The sequence below is a fragment of the Tupaia chinensis genome, unplaced genomic scaffold (genome assembly GCF_000334495.1).
Source record: "Tupaia chinensis unplaced genomic scaffold, TupChi_1.0 Scaffold000251_1, whole genome shotgun sequence".
NCBI classification, from domain to species: Eukaryota; Metazoa; Chordata; class Mammalia; order Scandentia; family Tupaiidae; genus Tupaia; species Tupaia belangeri.
The window spans coordinates 2,845,193-2,865,312 of NW_006159731.1; the positions used below are offsets into that span (position 1 = coordinate 2,845,193).

At 49.0% G+C, this 20,120-nt stretch overlaps 2 protein-coding genes across 2 annotated transcripts in view; both read left to right on the forward strand.

Annotated features, from left to right (window-relative positions):
• The window catches only part of CCNO (cyclin O), a 2,228-nt gene extending 435 nt beyond the window's left edge, over nt 1–1,793 (forward strand). The window contains 2 exon segments of the mRNA XM_006149002.2: nt 544–765; nt 1,291–1,793. Coding sequence (XP_006149064.1) covers nt 544–765; nt 1,291–1,776 — 708 coding nt within the window. The 3' untranslated portion in view covers nt 1,777–1,793.
• A 6,024-nt stretch (nt 1,794–7,817) lies between these two features.
• Nucleotides 7,818–15,821, forward strand: MCIDAS (multiciliate differentiation and DNA synthesis associated cell cycle protein). The gene is made up of 7 exons (XM_006149003.2): nt 7,818–7,934; nt 8,020–8,116; nt 8,300–8,391; nt 12,735–12,807; nt 12,969–13,195; nt 14,882–14,992; nt 15,177–15,821. The coding sequence occupies exons 1-7, from the start codon at nt 7,818–7,820 to the stop codon at nt 15,615–15,617; spliced, it is 1,158 nt and encodes a 385-aa protein (XP_006149065.1). The 3' UTR covers nt 15,618–15,821.
• The last annotated feature ends 4,299 nt before the right edge of the window (nt 15,822–20,120 follow it).

Here is a 20,120-nt window from a genome sequence, read left to right on the forward strand (position 1 = left end):
GAGCCAGCTCCCCGCCGCCGCTCTTCTTCTCCCAGGCTCTCTCCTTTCTTATTGCCCTCCGCTGGGTCCCCGCCGGCACCTGTCCAGTTCCCGCCTCCCGCTGGAGGAGAAGGGGCTTTGGAGGGCCAGGTCACCAGCCTCCTTTTACAAGTGGAGAAAAGTGGGGGTGTGGGAATGTCTCTAGTGACTGACCTCGTCTCCAGGCTAGTTAATGGGGCACAGTAGAGTGCAAAGACGTTATTTTCTAGGTTCGAGTCCTGAATATTACCGACCTTGGGCAAATGAAAATGGATGTCCCAGTCCCTTGCACTGAATTACCGAGAGGATTACCCCAGGTAACGTGTTTGGCGTTTGGCACAGCGCGCCAAGCACGAATCCTGGCGTTCCACGGAGCTGCCACTTGGCCTGGGCCCTTTCTTCAGCAGCACTGCCCGTTTCCCAGTTTCCAGCGCATTTAGCCTTTTCCTCTTCTTCCTGCCGGCCTCTGGGGAAGCTCTCTAGGTCTTCTTGGCTCTTTTCTCTCGCCACCCTTCTCCGCCCTAGGCTCAGCCGGCCCGCCTCCCTCCTCCCTCCCGGCAGGTGACGCCGGAATCCCGCTGTAAACTGCTTAGCTGGCTGATCCCTGTGCACCGCCAGTTCGGCCTCTCTTTCGAGTCCCTGTGCCTCACGGTGAACACTCTGGACCGCTTCCTCATCACCACCCCAGTGGCTGCGGACTGCTTCCAGCTGCTCGGGGTCACCTCCCTGCTCATCGCTTGCAAGCAGGTACGTCCGCGCGGTGTCTAGTGCGCCGGGCAGACAGCCAGGTTCACTACCAGACTGTGGCCCTCTGGCTCGCTAGCGCGCACGACTCAGCGCTGGATTCCTTGAACTCGTTTTGGCAGACAAGTGAGCAAGTTTATATATGCCACAGCCATAATTTTAAATCCCCCCTCCAAACTAGCAGTGCTTTCACTCAGAACCCTCCTCCCGCGCCCCCCACGCACACACACACACACACACACGCACACACACTAGGTAGTCCCAAACAGTTCCTAGTGGTGCCTCTATTCTAGTCTAGGGTAGAGGGGGGTAATTGAAATTTTCCCAAACACTTTTTTTAATAGTTACAGAAGTCGCTCTGGAACTAAATACATCCAGGAGATTTTAGTGGGGGTAGTGGCGAGGTGAAGTCCTGGCTTTCTCTCTGGAAGGGATGTGAGGAATCTCGGTGCTCTGCGGGGTTTCAGGTTGGGTGGGTCTTGGGCCCTGCAAACCCGGAGGCGGGGTCTGAGTGAGCCTGTGTTGCAGGTGGAGGTGCATCCGCCCCGCGTGAAGCAGCTCCTGGCCCTGTGCTGCGGCGCCTTCTCCCGGCAGCAGCTCTGCAACCTCGAGTGCATCGTACTGCACAAGCTGCGCTTCAGCCTGGGCGCGCCCACCATCAGCTTCTTCCTGGAGCACTTCACGCATGCTCGCGTGGAGGCTGGGCAAGCCGAGGTCTCGCAAGCCCTGGAAGCTCAAGCCCTGGCCCAAGGGGTGGCCGAGTTGAGCTTGGCGGACTATGCCTTCACCAGCTACTCCCCTTCCCTGCTGGCCATCTGCTGCCTGGCGCTGGCTGACCGCATGTTGAGGCTTCCGAGCCCAGTGGACCTACGCCTGGGTGGGCACCCCGAAGCTGTGCTGCAAGACTGCCTGGGCAAACTGCAGCTGCTGGTGTCCATAAACAGTACTTCCCTGGCTCACATGCTGCCGCTCCAGATCTGCAAGAAGTGCAGCTTGTTCCCGAGCTTGAAATAAACCAGACCTTTGGTTTCCTTTTATTCTCTGGCTCAGGGGCTGGACCGCCTCCATTGCTTCAGTAGAGGGCAGTAGTTTGGTCCACAGAGAAAGACTCAGGGTTCCTGCTCTGTCACTGGCGATGTGTAAATAGTGTTCGCAAGTAGCAGCTGCCAGTTTATTTTGCTGTGAGAGTACACTAGAGTTGTTTTCACCCAGTAAACAAGGGTGTCTGTTGTGATTGGCCTGTGCCTGTCAGTGGGAAGGAAAGGTGAAGTCAGCCCTGGAATAGGGGTCATATTGACGTTTAAGGGATCCGTTCCTCACTCCAGTTGACGTCTGTCTGGGGAACACCTGGTTGGACTTGGTTCACGCTACTGTGATTCCAGTGATAAGATGAGTCCCTTGTAAGCTTGGGTCCCAGGATCCTCATGGCAGGAGGCTGAGGACTGCGCACTTAAAGAGTGAGAGTCCAAAGAGCCAGATAGTGTGTGAAGCAGAATAAAACCCACAGCAGTCTATGCAGTCCAGAGGGGCCAGAATTGCGCTTGTGGGCGCAGGCAAAATAGGGCTGGGAAGCTCCGAGGACTGCGCAGGTGTGCTGGCAGAAGGCAAGCAAGCAGTACACCATATGGAGAACCCCGCAGACAACGGATGCATGTGGAAAATTAAGGCTTTGCAGGTGCATGTGGTTGTTACAAATCCAGGCCATTCACCCTGCGATCACATGGTTCAGCTGTTCGCACTGCTTCGGGTGAGCCCACCTTAACAAAGACAGCATAGTAAGAATGGCGTTACCAGTGCTCACAGTGTACCAGGTACTGTGTTCAACATTCCTTACTTCAGTCTTCCAACAATTCCATGAAGCAGTCTATTATCCAGTTTTTTGGAGGAGGACACTGGGATGTAGAGAGGTTAATCAACTGCGGAATAGCCAGGATGGTGAAGGGGAAAAAAAAAAAATTTTAAGGGACACAAAAATGGAAAATTATCTTAATGAGAATGTGTTTGGAATATCTGACTAGACTAATATACAGTGAGTCCAGAGTCCCAGTCTTAGCCACACTGCTAAACTTCCCCCACGTAGAGGTTTCTGGAAACTCTGAGACCCTCTTCCTGAGTTGGGTGCAGGACCAGTTATTTATTCTGCTCTCCATTGGACAGATACTACAGTCACTCCTCATTTAACAACCCACCTGGTGACCAGTCCTCCAGCTGGGAGGAATCCCTTGCTCAGCCAGTGGGAGTCTTAGGAATCCCCTTTGTCAGTCTTTGTCTCCTTCCTGTATTCATAATGCAAAGAGTTCACGATCAGATCATGCAAGACTGTGTATTTCCTTTATAAAGCTGTCTTTGTTGTGCACCCATAGCAGTATTGAAAATAAATCAAAACAATGCCCTGGTTTATAGTATTATGTTGTGATGTCTCATCACTTTCTGGCACTTATCTAGTGTATGCTTTTTGTATGGATAGAATTACATTATTCACGTGTGGTGGTGTGCGATATCTATTGAAAAATACATACCTTGGGGCCAGCAGGTGGCATGGTGGTTAAAGGTGCTGGACTGACTGTGGTTAAGTCTGGGACCTGGTGGCTTGCTTTCTCACTTCTCGCTCTCTCTCTTTCTGATCAAACTGGAAAATAATAGTAAAGTTAAGAATAGAAAAATACATACCCTATGGTGCTACTATACTCAAGACATCTGCCTTTAAACTCCTCACCGCTGTGGTCATTTGCTTAACTTCGTTGTAGGAACATAACCTGGTCATTAAGTGAAGAGTGTCTGTATAGGAAACATATTTTGGGGAGCGAGCACAATCCTTACCCCAGGCTGGGGCTCTTGGACTCTATAGCTGTCACTTTATCTTCATTCTCACTGTCATGAATCTGCTGTGGGTCCTGAATCTCAGCCATTATCTCTGCATAGGTATTAACCTTTCTGAGCTCTACAATTGGTAGCAGGGTTGTCTTACAGCGCAAATGAGATTACGTGTAAGTATTGTGAGGTAGTATAAATTAGGGTTTAAGGAAGTGGGCTCTAGAGCCCATTGGATGAGTGACCTTTAGCAAGTCTCATTTCTAGGCTTACTTTCAACTGTAAGAATGGGAATAACCATAGCACCTGTTTGATAGAGTTGAGGTATGGCTCTAATGAGGTGCTCCATACAAATCCTCTAGCACCGGTCCTGGCACACAGCAAGCCCTCTGGAGATGAGGGCAGGTCAGTGGGTAGAATGGTGGTTAAGACACTGGATTCCCACATAGCTGACCATGGTTTAAGTTCTGAACCCAGCAGCTTAAAAATCACAACAAATAAATAGATAAATGTATGTGTTTAAAAAGAATTATTTAAACATTATTATTTTCCAATTTCATCAGAGAGGGATAGAGAGAGAGAGTGGGAAAGTGAGAAAGGAAGCCACCAGGTCCAGGACTTGAACCATGGTTGGTCATGTGGGAGTCCAGTGCCCTTAACCACCATGCCACCTGCCGGCCCCGATAAATGTATGTTTTTAAAAAGAGAGAGAAATTCTAGGTGATACCTACACAGTGATGAGGGAGGAGGTGGTGTTTAGAAACACTTGGAGTGAAGAAATAAAGATAAAGCAATTATGGCGAAGTGTTCATCAGAAATGAACATACGGTCATTCGTTGTACTGCTTTTTCAAATTTTGGGGGTTGAACACATACTATAGTAAAGTTTTGGTGGTAAAAAAAAGTCCCAGTCACAGGGCTGGCAGTTGGCATGGTGGTTAAGGGCATTGGACTCCCACATGGTTGACTGTCATTCAAGTCCTAGACCTGGAGGGTTGCTTTCTCACTTTCTCGCTCTCTTTCTTTTTCTCTCTCGCTCTGTCCCTCTCTGGTCAAATTTAAATACATAAATTAAATAATTAAGAAAAAAACCTTTTAAATCCCAGTCATGTTTCACTGCATTTATAATAAACTCTAAATGTATGACAAATACAAATAAAAACCTCAAAGCAAGTTTAGAGAACCTTCCTTCACTTTCTTTCCACATGCATCTTCCAAGTGCTCTCTGGAGCCAGAGGTGCCTTACTCTGGGCCCCTTAGCCCTTCTCTCCTGGAATGCTGAACTTTCTCCTCCTTTGGTCAAGGAGAGGGCTGTGGTGATGGTGAAAAAGGTGAAGGGGGAAGATTATATCACTTGTCTCAAGACCCAAACCACCTTGGACCTCAGCATGGCTGTGAGGATCTGGCCTTTCTGCAAAATACTTTGGATGGGACTGGCAGGTGGCATGGTGGTTAACGACGCTGGACTCCCACATGGCCGACTGAGGTTTGAGTCCTGGACCTGGTGGTTTGCTTTCTTACTCTATCTCTGTTGTCAAATTAAAATAATACATAAATAAATAAAGTTAAATAAAATAATTCTTAAAAATAATAAAGAGTGACTTTGGGAGGAGTCATCTTCACCAGTGTCTGTCTACTCCATCAGTCAGCAAGATTAATATGGGTGGTTGGTCCCAGAGTCATCCAGACTACGAGTTATATAATCCAGCTATTTCATTCCTTGTTGCCACAATGTGTTTTTTTTTTATTTTATTTTTTGGAACTCATTGACGAACATTTGGTAAATGAAACTGTCCTGGAAAATCTGTGATGGTCTCCATGTGTAGAGATCTTTCCAAAACTCAGACAAGGTCCCCCCCCCCTACTCACTTCACAGGTTGAAAAGTGGGTAAGAATAGGGGTGGAAATGAGGTGGCTACTGACAGTGCTACTCATAAACCAGAGGAACCAGGAGACAGAACCAGGGACAGCCTGGACCTGTAACCGAAATTCCTGTTTTAAAAACAAAATAAGGGGGACCAGTAGTTAGTGTAATGGCTATGTCGCTGGACTCCATGTAGTCGGCCACGGTTTGCATCCTGGACCCAGTGGCTTAAAACTCACACCGGGCGCCTGTGTGTGCATGCCCAAGATCCCGAGAGGAGAATGGAGGAGAAGGGATTGTGGCATGGCCATCCACCCTGGGGGGTGATTTCTCGCTTTCTGTCTCTCTGTCTCTGTCTGTCTGGTGAGTGCATGCACCCTATAACAAAAACCTCTAAGAAAAAAAAAATAAGGAGCTGGCAGGTGGCGTGGTGGTTTACATGCTGGACTCCCACAAAACAAAGCAAGGTTCAAGTCCTGGTCCTAGTAACTTGCTTTCTCACATTCTCTGTCTCTCTGTCTTTCTCTGTTGACTGTGTGGACCCTGTAGCAAACTTTAAAAATAATAAGTAAAATTACATACTTAAAAAATAAAACAGACCCAGTCTGGGTGACACAGGCAAGAGGGTGCTGCTTCCTGATGACTTAGGATGTGTGTGTGTGTTTCCACCCAACCTAAATAAGGGTGCCTGTAGTCCTACTTGACTGGGAGGCTGGGACTCAAAGGATCTAGACGGGTGGAACCCTATCAAGAACCAATCAATCTCTCTCTCAAGAGAAGCTGAATCCACCCTGGGGAAGACAGACAAAAGTGCCAAGCACCGATGGGCTGGAGGAAGGGAGGATGATGGTGGGAAGGGGATCCCAGCATGACAAGACCCTGTGGAGGATGATCATCTTCCTTCTTTTAGGAAAAAATAAAATTATCCACACTAAGCACCAGTCACTTCACATAAATAATCTCACTCATCTTTGAAGCAGCATTTCAAGGCGGTCAGTGTTGCTGTTTGTCCTAAAGTCCTGGGGCTCACAGATCTGGTCATGGGTGGAGTCTGGTCTGATTCAGTGGCTCTCTGATCCTCCAGCCAGAGCTCACTGTAGGTGACAGATACCCCACAAACTCCAGCTGGCTGACCTCACCCCAACTCCCTGCCTATATTTATTGGGCTACTCTCCACCCCTGTCAGGGATGCCTTGTTTCTTGATCCAAACAACTATCAAGGGGAAGAGAATGATGGCGCTTTAAAAGAAGTTCTTTCTCCACTACCACTAGGTATAAGACAAAAACGAGGTGCTCAGAAGAAGGGGACCCAGCGCTTCCAATGTTCACATGACTGTTCAAACTGGGTATATGTGGTGATCCTGAGAGAAGCCCCTTCCTTGCCCAGGGGTGGCCCTTCCTGGCAGAGCACTCGGACCTGGAAAGGGCAGCTAAGATCGTGGCCCAGTGGGACCAGAGGTGGTGTAGAGGCTAAGGCACTGGACTCCCTCGTGGTCAGCCACGGTTTGAGTCCAGAGCCACCAGGCTGCCAGAGCCCAAGAAGAAAAAGGGACCATCTCCGGGGGGGGGACCTGAAACACCCCCTTGACATTTACAGAAACTGAAGGAAGGTTTGTAGATGTCACTTTTAACAAATTGAGCTTTATAAAAAGGACTTGCTCAAGTGCCTCTGCTGGTGAAGGTGTAGGGCTGGGGATGTGGGGCGAGACTCTTGGCGTCAGGCTGAGAAACTAAGTGGAAGTCTGTGAGTCAGACCCTAAAAGCTGCCCAGGTTTGAGGGAAGGGGCTTCTATATTCCGGGGAGTCGCTGCCGACAGTTACATCTTTCCTTGACCCCGCGGGGCACAGCAAATGCCGCACTCTGGCTTTGGCCAATGTCACTCTGCCTTTATTCCCTGCTTCGTGGCTGGGGTGGGAAGAAAAGGAACTATAATAATCGTTAACTCTTTCATTCCCGCTGTCCATGAACGGGAGGGCGGTAGCCAGTGGTACCGACGGGTAAGGCTCCTCTGCCCCTCCTTCTTCCTTCCCTTCCTGGCGCGGCCAGGAGGCTGCGGCGCCAACGCCTGCAGAAAGGGCGCTGGCGGGCCTGGGCCCCGCGCTGCTGCTCCCGGGGGAAGCCGCCTTGCCAGCTTGGGTTTAACGCCTCCGCCCGCGCGCACATTGTCCGGGGCTGAAGGCGCCACCTCTGGCGCTCCGGCGCGAGACGCCCCTCCCGCGCGGCTGCTGCGTCCCCTCCTGGGCTTCCCTCCGCGCCCTCCTCTCCTCCTTAGCCACGCGCCCGCCAGCTTCTGAGCCTGCGGGCGGCGGCAGAGCACAGGGTGTGGGTCTCCATCCTAGCCTGAGCCGCCGCCTCCGAGCAGTCGGCCGCAGCAGGCAGGATGCAGGCGTGCGGGACTGGCGCGGCGGGGCGCCGGGCTTTCGACAGCATCTGCCCTAACACGATGCTGGAGCTGCCAGGTCGGCACCTCGGCAAGCCCGGAAAGCTGGAGAGGAAGGTGGGACCGCTGACCCGGCTGGCGGGGTCTGCGCACTCTGTGCCCGGAGGACTGACTCGCGGTCACCGTTTCTCTGCCCGGCTAGTTGGCCTCTCCGCGGAAGTTATTTCCTGCATGCAGCGGTGGCAGCCAGGTGTCGGTGTACGAGGAACCCCCGGACCCCGAGCGCTCAGCGTTGCCAGGTGAGCCCCGTGGCACCCGCACGACCCTTGGGGTTCCCCGCGCCGGGTGGGTGTGGCGCGCGCTGCTCGGAGTTGGTTCTCCCTCCCTGTCCCCGGCTCCGACGAACTGGCGAGGGTCCCAGCAAAAGCCTGCCCAGAGGCTCAGGACGCGCCCGGCGCGTATCTCCCGGTCTCCCGGTGCAGCGCTCACCACCATAGACCTGCAGGACCTCGCCGACTGCTCCTCGCTGCTTGGGTCCGACACGCCGCCCTGTGGTGACCCGGCTGCCTCGCAGGTACTTCCCCTTCTGCAGCCTCGCGGCTTCGCACAGCCCAGACTCCAACTCGCGGGTGGGTGGTGGGTTTATTTCCATAAAGGTTCTGCAGCGCTGGCATTTGCAGCTGGCAGAGGGAGGCCTCGTACGTGAACTTGAGCCTTTCGGATTTGAACTTCCTCCTCCCTCCTCACCCTCTCAGTACGTTACAAAGGCTGCGTATCCGGAGCTGTTTTGCGCTCACCTGGAGGGTTGGTTCTCCCACGCTATCTGTTCCCAGGAGCTATTGCAAGGCAGCAGGAAAATTGAGCCCTGAGAGACCAGGCCAGGAGTGGGAGCAAAGCTCTGCCCTGGACACCGGCCAAATGTCCCGCCTGTTTCCAGGCCATTCTAACCGGTTTCATTCCCTGCGTATCTAAGAATGGAAGAGATGGGTAACTTATCGACAAGAGTGGAAAAGAGGAAGAGAGTTTGCATTTGTGGGAAGTGGGAAGAACAGAGGAATCTGGAAGAAATTTGACAGAAAATGTTCCTCTGCAGTGGCCCTTATTATTTTTTTAAAAAGATTTACTTATTTAATTTTATTTGTTATTTTTATTTTAAAATTTGACCAAAGAAATAAAGGGAAAGTGAGAAAGCAAGCCACCAGGCCTAGAACCATAGTTGACCATGTGTGGGAATCCAGTGCCCTAACCACTACACTACCTGCCAGCCCCATGTAGTGGCACTTTTTAAAAATCTTCTTCTCCTCTTAAAGCCCTGGTCACTTGTCATCGGGTGGGGGGAGGCAAAGATGTGTGTGTGTGTGTGTGTGTGTGTGTGTGTATTTCTTTCCCCCCAAAGCCTGTCTTCTTACTTCCATCCCATTTCCAACACTTCCAGGGCTGACACTCCAAGGCAAGGCAAAGTGTGGTGGTTCTCAGTGCTGTTGTGGGGGAAGCCAGAAGCTTGACTTATTGGTGGGAAGAGGGTGGAAAATGTGACCTGAATGAACGCTGGCCAGGAGTCTCCCCAGTGGGTCAGGAAGTACTCAGAAGGACAGGAGGTCTTAGCCAGATGCAACCCACAGGCAGGGTGCTGCATGTGCTGGGACCACGGGGTGCTGGGCACATACCCAGTACAGAACTCTCCAGAAGACATAGCCACCTCCCAGAACTAGAAGCAAAGATGAAGCAAAGCTTCTCAGTTCTCCCAGAGTAGAGATTGTTAATGCAGTGGCAGGAGTGGACATTGCCCTGTGGAGGACATTTAATTATTCTTAGAGCTGGATGCTCAAGTGAGGAAAGGCAGTGCGTGAGCATCTGTCACCTGACCAGAGACCTAGGTCACTCCTTTACCCCAACATGTGTATTTTGCAAGTGACAGAAGCCAAGAAGACTTTTGTTGAATGTTTGCTTAAATATGCAGATTTCTTCCTTCCTTCCCTTTCTTTCTAGATCTCTCTCTTTTCTTTCTTCCTCCCTCCCTCTCCCTTTTCCTCTCTTTTCTTCCTACCTTCCTTCCTTTCCTTCTTTCGCTCATCTTTTCTTCCTTTTGTCAGAGGGCATACAATTGTCCAGAAAGAGAGAGAGAAAGAGCAAGAGAGAGAGAGAAATAATAACGCAATGAGGTGTGGTTATGCCACAATTTCTTCTCCATTTCTCCATCCTTGGGATTTGGACATTTTCCAAGCTGCTGCTGGACCATGATTCAAACTATGGTGGGCCACGTGGGATCCAGTTCCTTTAACCACTAGGCTACCAGCCAACCCTACATTTCTTTCTTTCTTTCTTTCTTTCTTTCTTTCTTTCTTTCTTTCTTTCTTTCTTTCTTTCTTTCATTCAAAGAGAGGGTTTTTATTTTATTTTTAAGGAGACATTTTTTGCTATAGGACATGTGTGCCCTATAGAGTGAAGAGAGAGAGAGAGAGAGAAAGAGAGAGAATGAAATCACTCCCCAGGGGATGGTAGACAGAGAGAGACAGAAATAAAAAAATCACCCCCCTGTGGGGATGACCATCACTTTGGGGTCCCTTCTCCTCCATTCTCCTCTTGTGATCTTGGGCATGCACATGCACACACATGGTGCCTGCCCAGCGTGAGTAGTTTTTTTTTTTTTTCCTTTGGAATTGCTCCATTAAACTTTATTTATTTATTTATTTATTTATTTTTATTTCACCAAAGAGGGAGAGAGATAGAGAGAGAAAGCTGCCAGGTCCGAGACTTGAACCATGGTGAACCATGTGGGAGTCCAGCACCCTTAACCATCACACCACTTGCTGGCCCCTTACATGAGTTTTAAGCTACCAGGTCTGAAACTCTAACCGTGGTTGACTATGTAGGAGTCCTGACATAACCACTATGCCCTCTGCTGGTCCCTATTTTATTTTATGTTTTTACAGAGTCTGTCTTCCTGCCCCACTCTCCCAGTTAGCTAGGACCATAGGACAGTGCCACTGTGCCCAGCCTGTTTAGGCTAGACCAGGAGCGAAACCTGGGCCTTCTGTACAGTAGCCCAGTCATCCAGCAGGAGTGCCCTCCTGCTTGTACCTCCTGGCTGGACTCAGAATTTAAATTGGATGAGATGTTCTGTGGTAGTCATTTCCCCCTTGTAGTCATTATATTAAGTTGTTGGGAAAGTCATGACGCATTTTTGCCTAGAAAAATACGTCATGACTCCCAAGAACCCCATAGTTGATAAAATGCCAGGTTTATCTATTGATACTTGGGAAAGCAGGGGTCAAAGTTTCAAGGTCACACCAGATAGACTAAACGGCCCAGGATTGTTCCTGGGAGGGACAGAGCTATACAGAGGCGGAGAGGCTCCCTTGGGAAGACCCCCTGGGGAGGCTGCTGGCCAGCACAGCTCAGGTCACATTTCCCAGCCTCTTTCCTCCGGGAAGGTGGACAGAAGTGCTCTAAAGGTGTTGGAGACCCAGGACAGCATAGGGGAAGCATTTCTGGTGCCCCAGTTTCCGAGGTGACCTCCAGCCTCCTCTTGGTAGAGCTTTTCTTGAATCCTTACTGAACTACCTTGGGCATGAGTCTCATTTCTGGCCCCTTCAGCCAGGGTGGAACTCACGCTTTAGGATTTGTCTGGCGTCCTCAGTCCTTCCTTTCTCAGCTCCTTTCTCCTTTTAGCTGCAGGGTCCAGTTGGTATCGCCAGCCTCCCTGCTTGACGCTTTCCTTCCTGATGTTACGGTCAGAATACGTTCTCTACTCTCTTGTTTTGGGAGAACAGTATAATTTACACACAGGACTGACTCAATAGTGGAATCAGTAGAATGCCTGTTGCTGGCGGACATGGACACGTTCGACGCAGCCCGGCACATCCCGGCCCTTGAGACTCTTTGCCCATGCCAGGGCTGTGTTCAGCAGAAGCCAGACATTCCAAACTAGTGAGAAAAGCTGGAGGCAGCAAAGCAGGGAGGAGAGGACTGGAATAAGCACTAGTATTCTGAGGCGGAAGCCCTGATATCACTATTTCAGAGCTGGGAGACTGTGAGGCTCAACTTCCCTGAGCTTCAGATCCTTCTCCGGAATCACTTTCTGGGCTGCCAGCTTCACACCCGGGTGTGAGGATTAACTGAGAGAAGGTGTAAAAGAACTGCGACTCTAAGTGCCCAGGGATTAAGGGAATACAAAGGTTCGCACCCCTTCCCCAGCCCTTTACCGTCTCCTTGCCCCTCGTGCACCAGGATGTGCCGCTGGAGCCTTGGGAAGTGTCCATTCTAGAAGTGGAGGTGCACCAGATTGTACGAAGAAGCATTCTGAGAAATTAAAGGTGGCAACAGGTGTCCCACTTGCTGTGCAGGAACAGAAGCATTTTTCCAGAGCATCCTTGACCCTTGAACTCATAGCCTATCTTTCCCTCCCCTCCTTGTGGCAGCGCTGGGCCTGGGAGGGTGGTGGTTGGCTGTAACAGGGCTTCGGCTAACAACACAGCCTCCTCCTTACTGCTTTGGAGGACTCTGCACCCTGACGGGTCTTCAGAGGGAAGATCCGGTGTTCAGGTCGCACTCTGCTTTAGAGCGGCTGCTCCTTGGCAGGCCCGGGGTAAGTTGCACTGGAGCTTCTACCCCGCGCAGGAGGCGCACCAGCCAGCTGGCTGGCTGGCTGGTGGTGGCCAGTCCATGGGACGGCGCGGGGACTGCGGGAGCTGCCGGCTGCAAACTTCGTGCGTCTGGCTCTCTTAGGCGGTGCAAGCCTGATGGGTCTGTGTTCTGAACGAGGCTTGGATTTTTAGGTATGCGCCTCACCTGTGAACGCGAGCGCACTCAGACCCGCCGCCGCCGCCGTGCTGGGAAAGTTGTCTGTCGGTCTAGGAATTGCTCCAGACCCTCCAGGCTCGAAGTTAACTGGTTTCCAACTCTGGTTTATTTTAGAACCCTTCACTGCAAACAGAAGCGGACTTCGATCTGCAGGAATTCAGAAACACTGTAGACGATCTCATTGCAGGCAAGTGCAGTCTTCTCGGGGTTAACAGCAAGGACAGCCCCCTTCCCTAAAATCAGTCTAGGTCAGATTTCCGGGGTCGTGGAGATTGTAAACCCAGTCACTTGCCAAAAACACCTCGTCTGGGGCCTGGGGCTACAAATCCAGTTCTTGGTCTTCCCCAGACTCCTCCTCTTTGATGTCGTCTCCCCTGGCCAGCAGTGACTTCCCCTTCTCTCCTTGCAATGTATCGCGACCCTTTGGGTCCTGCCTCTCCCCACCGCTGGACCCAGGAGCCCTGCAGTCACCACCACTACGGCCTCCAGATGTGCCCCCGCCCGAGCAGTACTGGAAGGAGGTGGCCGACCAGAACCAGAGGGCACTGGGGGATGCCCTCGTTGAGAATAACCAAGTAGGGACGCTGGGTTATCCCGGGGTGGGGATAGGGTATAGTGTGTGGGGTGGAAGTGAGTCTTGCTAAAGAAACATTCATCCCTGAGGACATCAGAATCAGTAGACTGGCTAATGGTTCATAACAATTTTTCTTTTAGAGAGATTTTTCTATAGGGCGAGTCAACTCACCAGAGTCAGAGAGGAGAAATCACCCCCCAGGGGGGATGGCTATGCTGCAATCCCTTCTCCATTCTCCTGTGGGCATCTTGGACACTCACCTGAGTATCAAACCCTTGGGCCTGGGATTTGAACCATCGCTTATGTGGGAGTCCAGCGACCTAAATTTTATGCCATCTGCTGGTCCCCTACACCACCAACTTTTAACAGGGCAAGCAATTAAATAGGCTTTCTACATGGGACCAGCAGATGGTTACATTGCTGGACTTCCTGGAGTTGACCATGGTTTGAGTCCTGGACCCAGCGGCTTAAAACTCATGTCTGGTATGTGTGTGTGCTCTTGCCCAAGATAGGAGAATGGAGGGGGGGGGATTGGGTGTGATGTGTGTGTGTGTGTGGGGGGGTGATTTCTGGCTGTCTCTGGTGAGCGCAGTGCATGCACTCTATACCAAAAATCTCTCAAAAAAAGAAAAAAAAGGCTTTTTACATGGCCATAAATATATTAACTTACTTTCTCCCCTCACTTAATGCCCACAATCACTGAGCTAGAGATTCATTTTTAAATTTAGTTTTATTTATTATTATTATTTTTAGAAGTTGATAAAGGACACACGTGCTCACCAGAGAGAGAGAGAGACAGAGAGAGAGAGAGAGTGAGAAGCTGTGATAGGGTAAGAAAGCCCCATAAAACACAGAGAACTGTCTGACATACAGTAAGAGCTATGTATGCATCAATGCCTATTAATGCTCTCATCCTAGGATGAACATCTCCTAGAAAATATGTTCCCCATAGAGCAACTTGATCACACCTACCCTGCAGTTAATGTTTATGTCACATTATCACATGTTTCTCCTGGATAGAGCAGGAGGAACCAGTGCTGCCCATTGCCACCAAGAACAACAAATGTGCTCACTGTGAGAGCTCCACAGTACCCTGCTGACCTGATCCCTGGTTAGGAGGATCCCCAAAGCCCATAAGGCCACCTGATTCTAAAGAAAAAAGACAGCAAGAACACATGAAACCCCTTGACTCCAAACAGCTACAGCACAGGAGAATTTTTTAAAAAGGTTTTTGCCATAGGACACACGTGCTCACCACAGAGAGAGAGAGACAGAGAGAGAGAGAGAGAGTGAGAAAGCAAGCTACCAGGTCCAGGACTCGAACCGTGGGCAGCTATGTGGGAGTTCAGTGCCCCAACCACCATGCCACCCCCAGACCGGAGCTAGAGACTCTTACCAGTCCCATTTTACAGATAAGAAACGGAAGTATAGGATGGGTGAACTTCAGAGAGAGAGCCTAGACCTGCCTGCTGCTGGTCAGTACTCTTCACATCCACGCTGCGCTGAAGATGAACTGGGATACATTTTGTCCACGTGCTTTGTTAAAAAAAAGATTTCTGTATCTCAGGCAAATTATTATCCTCACCAGTGCAAATGCCCTTGGTCCTCAGTTCCTGGTGAAAGCTCGGGATTTGGGTTTAATTCTTGCAGAGTGGCCTTCTCTGAGTGTTTGGGTCTCCTTCTGCAGCTGCACGTGACGCTGACCCAGAAACAGGAGGAGATCGCCTCACTCAAGGAGCGGAACGTGCAGCTGAAGGAACTGGCCAGCAGGACCCGACACCTGGCCTCCGTACTGGATGTAAGTGGGGCGTGAGTGTGTGGGACTCTGCAGGACGCTGGAGCTTCCAGTGCACCTCCCATCTGCTCGCTGGCTTGGGACACGGTGGGAGTCGGGGCGCGGAGAGCACCGCTGGGTGTGCGGTGCCCCCGGCACCTGCGAGTCCCGCTGGCCCCAGGGCGGCGCTCTTCCCCATCTTTGGTAGAAGCTGATGATCACGCAGTCCCGGGATTGCGGGGTGGAGGCCGAGTCGGTTCTGCTCAAAGCGACTGCCAAAAGGAGCCTGGAGGAGCTGTTCAGCTCTGCGGGGCAGGATTGTGCGGAAGTGGACGCCATCCTGCGGGAGATTTCCAAGCGCTGCGATGAAGCCTTGCAGAATCGCGATCCCAAGAGGCCTAGACTGCAGCCAGAGCCGGCGAGCCCAGACTGCAGGCCCGGGAATCTGCACGGCGCCTTCCGCGGGCTGCGCACTGACTGCAGCCGCAGCGCGCTGAATCTGAGCCACAGTGAACTGGAGGAGGGCGGCTCCTTCAGCACCCCAATTCGCAGCCACGGCACCATCCGCACTCTCGCCTTCCCCCAGGGCAATGCCTTCACTATCCGGACAGCTAGCGGGGGTTACAAATTCCGCTGGGTCCCCAGTTAAAGTGGAAGGAAGTCCCCAAAACACTGCCCTGATTCTGAACGGAAACACCTGGAGGCTGAGCGAGAAGGTAGCTGAAACTGTTCCCCGAATCTGTCTTCTCAGAGGAACTCCCCCTGCAGGTCGAAGGCCACCCTGACACTTTTGCAGAAGCAAAACCCTTTTTCAGATGCACTGTAAAGGTCTACTACAAAACATTGTATAGCTAGCTCCTCCCATGTTCACAGTGAAACTGTGTATGTGTGTATGTATATGGGCATATGTATGTGTTTACTCACGTGGATCACAGTCAACTTTAAAAGTATTTGATTTTAGCAGTTTTGAATTATGTACTTTTAAAGCAGGAAGAGATTTAGAAACCACTTAGCTACGTTCATAACTATATAATAGTCTAGTTTTATAAGAACAAAAAAGAGGCTCTTCTAGGTTAAGTAATTTTCTACTACAGGAAGCATTATTGAAATCTTCATTCTCTTTATTCAGTTAGGAATTCCAGGTCCAGAAGCCAGATTTCTGGGTAAATGTATCAATATATTACTCAACTTCCCTGAGTACTGCAAGGATACTTAATTTTGCTACTATTGAATATATACGTGTGTGTGAGTTTTTTTTAAAAATGTTTTTTTCATTTTAAAAATTTTTTTTTTTTTTTTTTTTTGCTATAGGGTGCGCACACTTGCCAGACAGGCAGAGAGAGACGGAGAGACAGAAAGCGAGAAATCTCCCCCCAGGGGAAATGGTTATGCTACAATCCCTTCTCCTCCATTCTCCTCTTGGGATTTTGGACACACACACACACACACACACCCACACACGCCTGGCCTGAATTTTAAGCTGCTGGGCCCAGGACTTGAACAGGTCGACTCTGTGGGAGCCCAGGGATGTAACCATTACGCCATCTGCTGCTCTCCTGAATATTTTTATGTTCGCTGCCAGAATAAAAAATCCAGAGAGGTAACTGAAACAATTGCCTCAGGGAAATGCAGATTCACAGAGACAATGGGCTCTCAACAATAGAGGTGCTAAGCACATTTGTTTGCAATGATTATTCATATATATATATAGCACATGCAACCAGCATGCTTTTCAAGCCACTGGGTCTGGACCGAAACAGCAGTCAGCCATATGGGATCCAGAGCCTTAACCACCACACCATCTGCTGGCATCCATTCATATAACTTTGTAAGATTTATGGAAAGTGTTTAATATTAATTATATATACATATATAATTATTGTGCAGGAAAAATAGCCAACCAAAAATGAATTTTGATAATAAGAAACATGTTGTTTTAAGAAAATGTCATATACTACATGAAAATGAATGTTCATTTTTTTAAAAGAATTATTTCACTTATTATCATCACTATTATTTGTTTAATTTGACCAGAGAGAGAGAGACAGAGAGCGAGAAAAGGAAAGTAGGAAAGCAAGCCTCCAGGTCCAGGACTCAAACTGTCATCGGCCATGTGGGAGTCCAGCGCCTTAACCACCATGCCACTTGCTGGCCCCATCACATTTTTTTCCCCAAAAAAACATGTGGAGAAATCTTGGTGAAAGTAAAACTATCTGAATACTACAGATAAAACTGGGGTGCACATTCAGTTTGCATTTCTTGTTCTGATCGTCTAAGAAAAACTTGCATGTTATGTAATGTCTTCGCTTTGACTTCTGTTCCCTTTTGTCTAGAGTTCCTTCTACTCTGTTCTGAAATGATGTGAGTGGCATATGGCAAGTGGCGATGTGTCCCGACCTCCCCAGTCCTCAACATGTGCACTGCTTCTTGCATTTGGGGGGCCCAGCTTGGGCACGTTTCCCACTGTGTGACACTGCTCCGTAGCTGGCTCTGCCCTCCCAGTGGAGGTATCAGGTGGCAGCAGGTGAGCTAGGTAGGGTGCAAAACCTGCTCCTCCAGTTTGTTGTGTAGTGTTATCTGTATTTAAATAGCCATTTAGAAGCCAAAAAGGAAAAAAGAAGTGATAAAATAAACCACATTTCCTCATATTTTGTCTAACAAATGGACTCTTAAAAATGCAGCATGGTTCAGAATGTTTTTCATCATCAGCTATAATATAGAGTTACACAGTTCGTGATCAGAAAAGACAAAAAATAAAAACAGAAGAAACCTTTTAGCCTGTCCCCAAAATCAACGGGCTTGTCAAATCTTTTCCTTTCACTTATTACAACAGCATTCTCAAAATATATTTAGCTTCAATGACTGAAAAGTCTTACTCTTGAATGTAGAGACAAGTTACATTTCTCACTGCCTTTTAGATTATAGCCCTCTACTTGTCATGTCAGCCATTGGCAACTCCAACTGCGTAGGTATCTTCCATTTCTGGTGGGGGTGGCACAAATAGCCTACTTCACATTAACTAGCAATAGTAGAGTTTAAAAAATAGTTTATTTATCCAACAGGTACTTACTGAATGTTACTGATAATCTCTATAATGTAGATACTAAGAAAATAGCAAAAGAACAAAAGACAAAAAGCTTACTCTCATAGATGTTCCTTTCTCCTGAGGAAAGATGAATACTACACTAATGAATACATAAATTCTATGAAGAAAATGAGAAAGAGCAAGGATGATGTCTTAGCTAAGGCTGCTATAACAAAATAAACTGATGGCTTAAACAATACAGTTATTTCTCCCAGTTCTGGAGGCTGGACAACTGGATCAAGGTGCTGGCTGATTAAGTTCCTCTTCCTGGTTTGCAGTTGGCCACTTTCTTGTTGCATCCTCACATGAATCAGAGAAAGAGAGTTCTGATCTTTTCTTATAGGGCCACTAATCCCATCATGGGGGCTCCATCCTCATGACCTCATCTAAACCTAAGTACATCCTGAAGGCCCCTCCTGCAAATACTATCACATTGTGAATTAGGGCTCCACCATATACTTTTCAAAATTAAAAACTTTTTTTTTTTTTTTAAAGTGTTGAAAAATAAAAAACTTTTTTTTTTTTTTTTTTTTTTGCTATGGGGTGATCCACTTGCCTGGAAAGAGAGAGAGAAAGAGAGAGAAACTGAGAGGGACCAGCAGTTAGCGTAATGGCTATGTCGTTGGACTCCCATGTAGTTGACCGCGGTTCGCGTCCCGGACCCGGTGGCTTAGAACTCACGCTGGGCACGTGTGCGTGCATGCCCAAGATCCCAAGAGGAGAACGGAAAAGGGATGGTGGTGTGGCCATCCTCCCTGGGGGGTGATTTCTTGCTTCCTGTCTCTCTGTCTCTCTCTCTCTCCCTGTCTGGCGAGCGCATGCGCCCTATAGCAAAACAAAACAAAACAAAACAAAAACCAAACCAAACCAAACCAAAACAAAACAAAAAAACCTCTCCAAGAAATGGAGAAAGCACCTACTGGAGGGATTGCCACACTGCAATCCCTTCTCCTCTACTGTCCTCTCAGATTTTGGGTATGCATGCACACACACTTGGTTTGTTTTTTAAGCCACCAAGTCCGGTACTCAAACTGCACAGTCTACCTTAGTTGTGGGATCTAGCTACCTTAACCACCAAGCCACAGGCTGGCCCTGAACATATGACATTTGAAAGGACATTCAGTCCCTAAGAGGTAAAAGTAACAGTGGGAGAGAATGCTATTTTAGATGGGGTGGTCTGACTAGGGAAGAGCCCTCTAATAAAGTGACATTCGAATGAGACCTGAGCATGTTTGGGAACAAGCCTTATGAATGCCTGGGAGAAGAACAGTTTAGGCAGAGAGAACAGGAAGTGGAAAGGTCCTGGAGTGGGGAGAGTGAGCGTCTGATTGATGGTGAACGGCAAGAAGGATGGTGTGGCCACAAGTGAGTGAAAGGGGGAAATGGAGGACATTGAGCTGAAGTGGCAGGGCACCACTGGGCCTCGCTGAAGACTTTGGCTCTGTGTGAGTGAGGTGTGAAATCACGAGAGGTTTTCAGCTGAGGAGTCACATAAACACACATATTCTAACTGGAACGCTGTGGTTTCTTTGGGAGAATTGCAGTGGGGTGGGCATAGAGAAGCAAGGGTGGGAGTAGAGAAACCTGTTTGGAGACTACTGGAAGAATCTAGAGGAGGGATAAGTGTAATTTATACCAAAGTGGCCAAGGTAGGCAGAATAATGCCCTTCCCCAAAGATGTCCAAGTGCTAATCTTTGTGAATGTGTTATGTTACTTGGTAAAGGGAAATTCAGTTATTAGAAGGAATTAAGTTTCCTAGGGACCAGCAGGTGGCATGGTGATTGAGGGCACTGGATTCCCACATGGTCGACCACGGTTCAAGTCCTGGACCTGGCGGCTTACTCTCTCACTTTCCCTTTCCCTCTCTATCTGATCAAACTGAAAACTAGTAATCATAGTAATAAATAAAGTTAAATAAACATAATTTTTTAAAAAAGAAGGAATTAAGTTTCCTAATTAGCTGAGCTTAAAATAAGGATAGCATTCTTGATTTTGGGGTGGACCTAATATGATCACAAGGGTCCTTAAATGTGGACGAGGAAGTTAGGGTAATGTGCTGCCAACAG

Coding starts and splice junctions, on each gene's coding strand:
- MCIDAS (XM_006149003.2), top strand. CDS start 7,818: ATGCAGGCGTGCGGGACTGGCGCGGCGGGGCGCCGGGCTTTCGACAGC. Junction 7,935..8,019: donor CCGGAAAGCTGGAGAGGAAG/GTGGGACCGCTG, acceptor CTGCCCGGCTAG/TTGGCCTCTCCGCGGAAGTT. Junction 8,117..8,299: donor CGAGCGCTCAGCGTTGCCAG/GTGAGCCCCGTG, acceptor CTCCCGGTGCAG/CGCTCACCACCATAGACCTG.